The following is an 11,325-nucleotide window of genomic DNA, read 5'->3' on the forward strand; positions in this document are numbered from 1 at the left end:
TGTTTATGTTTAATGGCTTTATTTTCGCTTTTTAAATTCATTTTTATGCCGATCCAATCCAGTGACGTCATTTGTCATGGCGCCCGCTTGTTTATGTTTTGCAATTGAGGACTGCTTACGACCGTGCTTATGACTGTGTGCTTACGTACGGCAGGTCAGAGGACGCGCATCTAAGGAGGAAAGTTTGTTTGAACGTGTAGACTATTAGGAGCCACAGCGCATGAAGCGCTCGACATAGCTTTTGGTTCGTAGGCAGTACATAAATAGAGATGCGTAGACCTTGCCCCGTGCCTTGTATATCGGGGGACACGGAAAGCGTCTAAACATTGCGTAAACAAACAAAGCCATGTGCTACACGCTCAACATTTAAGGGATGCTGCACGTGACAGCATGCCTTGTCTGTATATTATGCTGTGTGCGCGGGAGCAGTGATAGCGAATATCAGCATGTCTAACCACGAGAAACTCGTCGTTCGGCACAGGACCTCTCAGGACGGGCAGAGTTGCGGGTGCGGGCGGCCGGCATTTCCCATCAATGCGGCTGCACAGATGTCACTCGATTGCAGTGCCTGTAAAGTCGGTGACGATAAGGACTTGCCGAGAATTCCCAAGATTCCAGCACAGAACATTATCCTGAGGCTACAGCACCGCGAAATCTACGCCGCCAAGCAGAACGTGTCGCCGTTGCACGTCTCCCGGCGCCTCCACCAAAATGCGTGCCCAAACTTCACGGTCGTTAACGTGGAAAAGCCGCCGTGTTTCCTGCGAAAATTTTCGCCCGACGGCAAGCACCTCGTGGCTTTTTCGTCTGACCAGACCTCAATCGAGATTTACTGGTACCGCGGTCCCTGTGCGGCTGCTCACCTCTTGAGGGGATTCAGTGGGGACCACTTGGGATCGGGAGCCGAGTCGGCCCAAGTGCGGAGCACCATTTTCAGCGAGTTTTTTCGGCTTCGTCACATTGTGAACGTGTCGGGAAACGGCGGTGAGCAGCTGAATCGCGAGTGCAGCTTGTTCACTGACGATTGCCGGCACTGTCATCGTGGGATCAGCCATGTATGTCCCTGAGGAGCCGCACCCGTTTTTCTGGGACATGCACCGCAACAACGAGTCGGTGTCTCCGAATCCCCGCTCTCCTCTGGAGGACTATTCGCTGCACCTTGTCGATATGCTCACAGGCACCCTCAAGGACAAACGCACAGTTCAAGACGGACAAGATCTTTCTGTCTCACAACCAGGGGCTGTACCTTTACCGCGATACATTGGCGGTTCTCTCAGTACAGCATCAGACTGTCCACATATTCAAGGTTAGTGGGGTGCAGGTAAAGATGCCCCAGAATAAAAAGTACCTAGGAGAACGTAGCACTATGTAGGAAGAAATGGCCCCGACTTAAATTCCCTGAAGAACTCAGTGTTTATTGTAAAAATTTGGGCCCCGGGTGAGCACACTTATTATGAGGTACTACAGTGCACCTCATAAGCAATGCCCCAGGATGGGCTGCTTAGAAAATGTTGTATGAACACCTTTGTGCAGGCAAGTCACGACAAGTATTGCTAGTTCAACAGCATGCATAAGATCTTTTTCAGCTGTCCAGTGAATACTGTTCACATAAGTTAGCCCTTCATGGTGACCAACACCGACTCGCTATTCTTGTTAGGTTGAGCATCGGCTCTGCCCCAGGTCCTTTTCTTGGTCACAATCGCTTCTTCTGACTGCAAGCATTGGTCACTTTTCACACTTGTTGAGTGGCTGGGACTGACCACACTGCCAAACTTCCTGTAATATAGCCGAGTGCACAGTGCCATATGTTGTAGGGCGATAAGGCACAGGCGTATAGTTGCAGAATTGCAGTGCCATCTGCTCGGGTTCTTCTCCTGTAGGTTCCAGAGATCTATGTTACGTCAAAATAATCTACGAGACGTTATGCAGATTTTGGCATTATTTCTCTCACTGTATACATGCATAGTTCAAAATCCTCAACTGACAGGAACATGAGAGTGCTTAGCAGCTTCGTGAAATTTCAGAATTTATCGCCTTTTCGACATAAGCTTACTAGACCAAGCACTTGAATCTGTAGCCAGGTGCTTTGGCACTAATGGAATAAGCATGCCTGGATGGTGACCTCTTCAAAGATTATCCTTGGCAGTGTTCATCATTGCTTTTTTCACATAATGACATATAGAGGCAGTGCTAGTCCGAGGATCTCGCATTGTTCCTCCAGCAATTTGCAGAGCTCTTGACAAACCTCCCGATTTTTCCGTGTCATGAACATTTCTCGTGCCATTCTCCTTCGGTTTGCATTAATTTTTGTTCTTTTGAACTAGCAGCCCTGATGACATGACCAATATAAGAAAGCTTTATTTTTGCAACCTTTGCTTTGACTGTACATTTGCAATTAACCTTATTTACAGTTTCAAGGTTGGTCTGTTTTGCATTTGCAGTACAGGAGATCTGAGAATCTCAAAACTACACAAGCACCATAGCTCTGCCTGATGTCATAATTTGCCTAAAACTAAGGCTCAAACTTTTTTGCACAATTTAAAGGATACCCTCTATACAATACATTAAGAGCTCTTCAGTACACTCACATGCTGCAGTGATCCTCTCTCGAAATATAAATTATTCTCTCAGTAATATTAAAATAACATTGGCGTTTGTGGACAGCGATAAAAAAAAAGTAATCAAAGCAGGAACTTATGAAAGGCACAGTAAAGGAAGAAGCGACAAGAAAAGTTAGCTCAATATCACACAGTGAGATAACAAATAGAAAATGGCTGTATGACATAAGATGGCTAGAGTATGCAAGTACGCAAACAAATGCAGTAACACGAGCTGTTTCAGTTTACTGTGACAGAAATCATGCAGTTGTCATTGTTGTAGTGCTGCTTGTGAAATACAAGCTCAAAACTCGACTTCTCATACAGTCTTTACTTTTGTCCTGCACAGGTCACAAAGGAAGGTCATTTCGTTGATGTCCGCACTGTAGGGGCGCTTTTGCTATGAGGACGATGAGTTGCTGGTGTCATCAGCATTCCTTGCAGGTGGCAGAAGCGAGCAGCGACCATACTGCGAACGTACTCTCAACTCACTCAAGCACCGCCTGCTGGTGCATCTGTATCGCCAGGTAATTTGAACAGACAACTAGCACAACACACATGAATTGCTGCACTGAACACATAAGTTGCAGGTTAATCTATGCACTGTTTTAGCGTTTTGATGTCCATGGTAGACTCCTTTTGCTTTCTTCTTTTCTCTCTCTGCTGCACACTTGTGCACACTTATGATCGAAGGTGTGAACTAAATTCGTGAGTGCTATGAGGCCTGGAAATTGTATACTATTTTAACTTTTTTTTTGTGTATGAGAACATGATAACTCGTTTGCTTGTCTACCACGTCTCAGACGTCAATGTTCTAAGTGCGGCGCACTTCAGGGGCCCGGCTTGTCGTCCATGAGGGGATGATCACTGCTCGCAGTAAAGCACTAAATACAGGCCATTGCAAGACTAGCAATGCTCAAAAGTGGGTTAGAATGAAGGAACAAGGTCTAAAATAATACAATGAACAGAAATAACCTAGAAGTAATCGCAAGTAATGAACTTCAAATCGCTAAAAACGATTCAGGAACCTGCGTCCGACTCCTGTGCATGATTGCTCTTCCCACCAGCATTCTACAGCGCATTGTCAGGTAAAGAACCTGACAGAACTTGCTGCAGACGACACGTATCTCAACTGCCGTAACAAGCAGGAAGTCGATAAAGCGCAGCATAAAGTAGTGCACATGTCGCACACCGAGTTTGCGAATCTCCCGAACAAGATTCAACTCGTGCCAACCCTACATGTTTACCTCAAACATTGGCGTCACCGACGCTTTGGTAAACGGCGCAGTGGGTATTCTACAAACGAGAATCGCTGGGTGCCCATGCTACGCACTTCCTCAAGTTGAGGTGTCATACGATTTTTTTGCACATGTGAGCATGAAATGCTCAGTGTCATGCCTAGCGAGTTTTGGCATGAGCTATGAAGAAGCAGTGACTGATCATTTCATTAAGTGAAGGTTTTTCTGGCCTTAAATATAAGCCTTGAAAATAGCTACAATGCATGCGTGTTCATGACATGTATTGTCCTCCCATCATCTTCAGTGGCTCTCTAGGTAGTCAACCAAGCTGTCATCAGTTTCCCCATGAAGTCATCTTTTCACTTTTCCTTGCACTCATACAAAAATAATAGTGTGTGATGTAGCAACACCCAATTGAGTCCTGCTGAAAATTGGCTTTCCTTGCTGGCCAGGTTGTGTGCGTTACGAGCATTTTTATCACTTTGGGTATATTTGCTGGTAATGTGTCATAAATGATTTCCATCACTGTTTCCTTTGTGCTGTTCATTCCACCAGGCTGAAGCTGAGCAGAACCCAACAGCGCTGCGCAAGTTCTATCAGCACTTTGACCAGCTTTGTGACCTGCGACTGTGGAAGATGCAACTGCTGGACGAACGACACCTGCTGCTCAAGTATGCCAGCGAAGATGTGGTCTCGTTCCGGCTCTCGGACCCAAATTCCCAACCGTCCTTCTTTGTGGTTTACAACCTAGTGACCACCGAGGTGCTGGCCGTCTACGAAAACACCTCGGAGGAGCTGCTCGAGCTGCTTGAAAACTTCAGCGATCTACTGCGCAATGCGGCGCTCCACTCGGACGCCCAGCTCACCTGTTCTCCATCCAACAACATTCATGCACGGCTAGTGCAGCAGAGGTGAGGCGGTTGCACAAACTGAATGTGGTGTTCATAATTTACATACAAAGCTATCACATCGCTGTGAAATGTTAATCTTCACTACAGATGTCTTGTTGGGTTTTTCTTGCAGGTGGGCAAAACCTCATTTTAGATGCTGCAATAGCCTTATTAAATGGAGACTGACCTAAGTAATGCCTGAATGCTATGGAATTTTTCGTATGGTGGAAAAAAATGATCAAAGGCTGCCGTGATTTCAGGCACACTCATCACTCTAGAAATTCAATAAGGCCGCAGGAGACATGGCCTGTATATAAAATTTGTTCTTGAAGTGTAGCTTTCTAACAGTGCATGTGCTTTTAAGCCTCTACCCATAGTAGTAATATGAAAGCGGTAATGAATGATCTCGCAAAGTGGAATTACTTCTGGAGCTTCATTTTATGCTGAAAGTGGTGTCATTTGTTGGATTGCTTGTACTAAAGATTTAAGCGTTGTTTTAGGTGGTTGTTGGTCCATTTATGTCCCGTCGTCAAGGCAGGTGCCCAGACATCACAACGCAAGTTCTTGTCCTTGCGCGATTCCCAGGTTCAAGCAGACCATTGTGAATGCCCGTTATGGGGGCCAGACGGAGGCAGTCAAGCGCCTACTGGCACAGCTGCCCATCAGCTCACAGTCGTACAGCAACAGCCCCTACCTAGACCTGGCACTCTTCAGCTATGACGACAAGTGGGTGTCGGTGCTGGAGAGGCCCAAGGCCTGCGGAGACTATCCCATTCGGTGAGTGCGAGTAACCTGTGCCTGTGGTGGACATATATCTACCTGAGGGGACACTGCTTTTTTTTAATTTTTGATCAATTTTGATGAAACTTGCCGAGTTTGTGTACATTTGCGTGCTGATATCAACTACGCAATTATTCTTTTTTGTAAATTATGTAGTTTTTCGAATATCAGACATTTTATGTGCATTTTGGGAACAAGATCGTCTGAACTGAGAAAGTTGCTAAGTAAATCAGCATATCAGAATAATCTGGAACTAGACCTATATGCAATAGAACAAAAATGGACATTGTAAACACGTGTATACAAAAGCTATGATAAACATTAATGAGTAGTTGATGTCAAGTTGGAATTTCGATCATGAATGATCAACATAACATAACTTTTGTTCATATGGGCTTAGAATGTCCATTGTTGTTTTCTTGCATATATACTAGTTCTTATTCCTAATTATTTTGATGTGCTGATTTACTTGGTGACACTCTCAGTTAAGTAGAAAACCTTGCTTCCCAGAAGCACATGAAATGTTGGATGTTTTAAAAACTATACATAGCCCTAGAAAAATAATTGTATATTTGAAATCAGTGCACAAATCAACATAACCACAGCAAGTTTCATCAATATTAATCAAGAATTTTTTTTTAAGTGCGAGAGCGGAGTGTCCTCCCTTAATGGCTGTGCCCTGGTTCTAAGACATCAGATACAGTTACCACAGGGAGGGCAAACAAAAACTGAATATACCAGGCGATTTTACCTGCTGGATAATGATTAACAAATTTGCTCATTCTTTGCTGTAGTGCCTGGATTGAACAGGACTGCATGTATTTTTGATGCTCTTTGAATGTTTCGAATATGCCTTTTAAAAAATCTCTCGAATTAAAAAAAAAAAACAGGTGATAGTCATACACCTTTTAATCAAAACTGAATGCATGATGACATTCTGTTAGTAATAGAACAGGGTTAAATATGAATGCAAACACCAATCAATAAATATTATTAATGTTAGTGTAGCAGCTTGTTTTTGTATGTCTTCTTTGCAATGGCTTGCCAAGCCAAATTAACTACATTCATGTTATGTAACTTACTACCTGTGTAACTGTTTTGCTGCTTTTAATTTTACTGTGAACAAGGGCAGGAGATCTTATTGCGAATTGCTGTCTTGCAATGAGCACCCATAAAAAGTCTGTGATTACCATCGCTCTCTTTTTTTTTCACGTTGACTTACTACTCTTTACCCAGTCTTGCACTTGCCACATGGCAAAGAGAAATAGCATTGCCTATTGCCACTACAAAGAATAGAACTTGTGCCATATGGCAGTGTATAGGTAGGAGCCGGATGCGTTTGCAGCTGAGCTATCATTCAAATCGCACATCAGGTACTTTGTACAGTGTTTGTAGCGTGCATAGCTTGGATTTTGAGAATAGCGCAAACATTGCAGACACAGCAGTAGGTAGTGCACACACGTAGCAAAGCTCTCACTGTCCAGCCGTAGTGAGACGGGGCACTTTCAAATGCATTCGAGCTCGATTTTGATTCAACTTGTTGCTGCCGATCGGATCCATTGTGCAGGCTGAGGAAGGGAGCCATTCGCTATTAAAAAATTTGATTGTGATTGTGACTACCGTGACATCAGTATTAAACTTGCTGCAATCTGATCCAGCAGTCATTTTCCGTGTGGCTTTTAAGTAGGGGTGTGCGAATATTCGAGTTTCGAGTTCGAAACGAATTATACCTAAGCGAATAATTCAATTTGACTTTCGAATAGGTAGTATTCGAAGTTTTGAATAGTTCTACAGGATGAATATCTAAGAGGAGACAAAGGCCAATTGTGCAACTTGGTGAAGGTGCGGTGGCAAGAACTAACGCTAACATTGTCACAGTAGGCCTTTCGTTAAAGCTTTCACTGATGTCCTGGTTCAAAAGTGAGCGCATATTTATTGTAAAGGAGATTGTGTCATTTCCACACGTCATGGCTCGAGCAAAAAAGGCCAGGGACTGTGGAAGTGCTAACGTCAAAAGATAACTAGCGCACCGAGCTCAGATCCTTATAGTCGAGAGGTTGGAAAATATTTGAATGAGCCTCTGATCCCAAGAAAGGATGATTCTTTGAAATATTGCAGAGACCATGGAGCTTCACTTTACCCAGGTATCGCCAAAATTGCTTTGCAATACCTTCCCACTCCTGCTACTGAGGTGCCCAGTGAGCACATGTTTTCCACTGCAGGAAACACCGTACCATCACGGTGAGAGAGCCTGAAGACAGGTCATGTGAAATCTGCGTGACAATCTGTAGTCTTTAGGTAGCAGTCACTCACCGTGTTATGTGCTCAAGGGCATGAGCAGATTTCATTTCTTCATTCTTTCTTTCCATTTTCAATAAAATCATTTCTATTCGATATTTTATATTTTTGTCCACTATTCGGCACTATTCGATTCGGATGCGATTCAAGATGAAATTTCGCTATTCGCACACCGCTACTTTTAAGCTGCAGGATTCAGCTGTACTGAGGTGGCCGACATGTCTGTCATGCAAGTCTTGAGAACATCTGCATTTTTTCCCCTCTTTCTCAAGTTTCACTGACCAAGTCCTGCCTGTTGTGATACTCCAATCCAATCTGTAGGAGCGTTCAACATTGGTGGTTCATGGGATCAACTAGGTCTTGGTTCTGTCCCACTTTCCACTCCATTTACCCTAAGAGTACATTCAAACCTTAGTAGCAAAATTAAGTCAGCAAAATTGACACTTTAGTTTGTGAAACAGAAAGTTCATTTTATTGATACCCAACCTTCTATGCAACGTAAAGGGACCGAATTATTCTTCCTTGTAAGCTTCAAAAGACTGTACGGAGAAGTGGGCAGACCTAAAGATCTAATTTTTAGGGGTGTGCGAATATTCGAAATTTCGGATATTCTTCGAATAGTGTTTGCTATTTGATTCGATTCGCACTGGAATTTTACTATTTGAACTTCCCAAAAACAAATACAGTCAACGTCCGATTGAAAGTGACCCCTTCAGATTTTCAATATGCTTCACCTCATCAAACCCCGGTATTACGGCAAAGCTGCCTTTCAAGCTCCGTTACGGTCGAACTTTGCCAAGAGACAGTCAACGTCAGTGGTCCCTAGATTTTCAATATGCTTCACCTCATCACACCCCCGTATTGCGGCAAAGCTGCCTTTCAAGCTCCGTTACGGTCGAACTTTGCCAAGAGACAGTCAACGTCCAATTGGAAGTGGTCCCTAGATTTTCAATATGCTTCACCTCATCACACCCCCGTATTGCGGCAAAGCTGCCTTTCAAGCTCCGTTACGGTCGAACTTTGCCAAGAGACAGTCAACGTCCGATTGAAAGTGGTCCCTAGATTTTCAATATGCTTCACCTCATCACACCCCGGTATTGCGGCAAAGCTGCCTTTCAAGCTCTGCTACGGTCGTAAATCTACTAACTCAAGAAAACGCTGGTTCCGACATGGAGATGAAAGATGTGGCAGAGGTGGGGGCTCAATTAATGCTGCTTTGGACCTGAAATCAGGGCAGGAAGTCCTAAAAATCGGAAGCCGAAGCTTTATAGCATACAAAATTTCAGATGTTCTTATATATCGACGTCTACGAGGCAGATTAGGAACTCTGGACTTGAAGGGAACAGACCCTTGTCCGCCACATCACTTGGGCTTCCACAGAAGTTGAAAGAAGAGGAGAGGCTGAGGAAATGGCATCTTTGCCTATCATGTGTGAAGTGTTGTCGGCAACACTTTGGTTGCACCAAATCATGTACGTAAATACAATTCGGCCTCTACATTGCCTCATTCTTGATAAGACAACTATGAGACACCATCCCGCCAGCGCTTCATCAACCTAGTAAAAAGAAACACTTTCATGTTGCTATCTCATAAGAATATGCTTAGGAATCCTCTCTAACTTTCTTTTCTGCAATTTCGCTTCGAAGTATTCGAAAAATATTCTAGAAATATGCGATTCGATTCGCACTCACACTTCAATATTCGAATTCGCTTCGCACCCAAAATTTTGCTATTCGCACAGCTCTACTAATTTTAACGAATAAAATCATAAATGGTTGCTGAACTTGAGATATGGTAACCACTTTTATGGTTTGACATGCTGCCAAATGTTACACGGAAAGCCGAAGGAAACACTGGTCCAGTGCTTCGTTGTGATAGCTGTGGAAAGCTGTAGCATCCATTATACTGCCATGGCTTGCAACATATATTTGGGTGTCGCCCAGAGGGGCATGACACCTAATGGTGTGTTCGCTGAACCTAACGATTGCTCTCTGGAAAGTGTAGTATAGGTATCATTAAAACCCTTTGGGCACTGCCAGAGAGCTTTGGCAACTTTTTTCATGACTGCCACTTTTGCTACATTCTATGCACATCACATTCAAGAGATCGGCGCAGCAGTTGTTTCAGTTTATAGCTTCTGTCCTGCTTTGTAACAGCAGCAAAACTTGCTATATTGAAATTGGGACTAACTATGTTTCTTATACAATCAAACCTGCATATATCGAACTATTGTGTATACCGAACAGTTGTAAAAGTCCCTTGGAATATTTTCGGTGTATAAAATATTTTATATATCAAATTACCTATACATAGAACTTTTTGCGATCCCCTTCAGATTCGATATACCTGGGTTCGACTGTGCTATGTTGAGAGGTAAAAATGTATGGTAATTTGTGGGTATGAAGTTCTAGAAAGATACTGACTTTTAAGGGCTGGTTTTTTTCTTTTGTTAGACACAATATTAATGAGAACTAGCAGACTGTTAGTTCTCATTAATAGAAAGGTACTCTGTTACATTGACGATTTCTTTACTTGAAAGTTTATTATATTGAGGTTTAACTACTTGCTCGCACGATTGTGTTTGGCTGTTGCGTTAAGCGCAGAGCTTTGTGCAGCTTCTACGCACGGGACTCTGGCCTCCTGAAGTTCAAGATCTACGCAGGCTTGCAGGGACGCAATGCACCACCAGCGGCACGTCGACTTGTCGCTTTCACCTTCCACCCTTACGACCCTTTTGCAATAAGTGTGCAAAGAACCAATGCCGAGTACGTAGTCAACTTCCACATCCACAATTCTAGTTCACCTTTTACATGTTGAGACAATTGGCCAGTTAGTCGCTGTGAATAACCGACCGTGGTACACAAGCTTTTAGGAGCCTGTGGAAGATGTTTGTTAGAATCTAGCTATGCTTCATGGTACTTTCTTTCACAATTACTGTGCTCTGCCATTTCTTACCCATGTAACACAACACTATGTGCGATTCCCTTGTGTTTGTTAGACATATGTGAAATGGGTTTGATAGTACAGTAGTGTTTTGTGTATCCGGCCTACGTAGACCATGAAACAGACTTGCAAGAGTGAAAAGAAAAAATTTTTGTGGTAATGCAAGATGTCACCTATAGGTGGTGATGTACTCAGCTCTCTTAATTTTTTTGAGAAGCACTGGCATTATTGAGGTGCAAACCATTTACGTTGCACTGACCGTAAGCTTTAGCAAGGGTGGCACCAGGTGAGGGCGGTTAGTTGCCTTCATGAAAGAAGGTGAAACGGATGTCGATGTGCTGGCAACACGATGCCACGTCTTCACCTCCCAAACTAAGTTCAGAAAGTGCAGGCAAATCAAAAACACATCTAGCGGTGTTATGCAATTGCAAGTTTTTCTCTGTTGGTTCGTTGCAGCTGTTTGTAAAGCTTCACATTCAAGCTTTGCATGGTGACCAGCCACATGCCATGTGGTAGCTGTCTGGCTCATGTAAACGTTAATTGAGGAACTTGCTGAAGCATTGTGATTATCTTGTACAG

General features: G+C 43.5%; 1 protein-coding gene across 1 annotated transcript; it reads left to right on the forward strand.

The window, feature by feature from the left end:
* Positions 1–85: 85 nt before the first annotated feature.
* Positions 86–10,842, forward strand: LOC119387873 (DET1 homolog). The gene is given in 8 exon segments (XM_037655425.2): positions 86–1,034; positions 1,036–1,197; positions 1,199–1,306; positions 2,947–2,985; positions 2,987–3,124; positions 4,391–4,746; positions 5,311–5,502; positions 10,419–10,842. Coding segments are annotated over 8 exon segments (1,785 nt in total). The 5' UTR covers positions 86–446; the 3' UTR covers positions 10,621–10,842.
* Positions 10,843–11,325: the final 483 nt, after the last annotated feature.

This window comes from Rhipicephalus sanguineus, chromosome 3, assembly GCF_013339695.2.
Source record: "Rhipicephalus sanguineus isolate Rsan-2018 chromosome 3, BIME_Rsan_1.4, whole genome shotgun sequence".
NCBI lineage: Eukaryota > Metazoa > Arthropoda > Arachnida > Ixodida > Ixodidae > Rhipicephalus > Rhipicephalus sanguineus.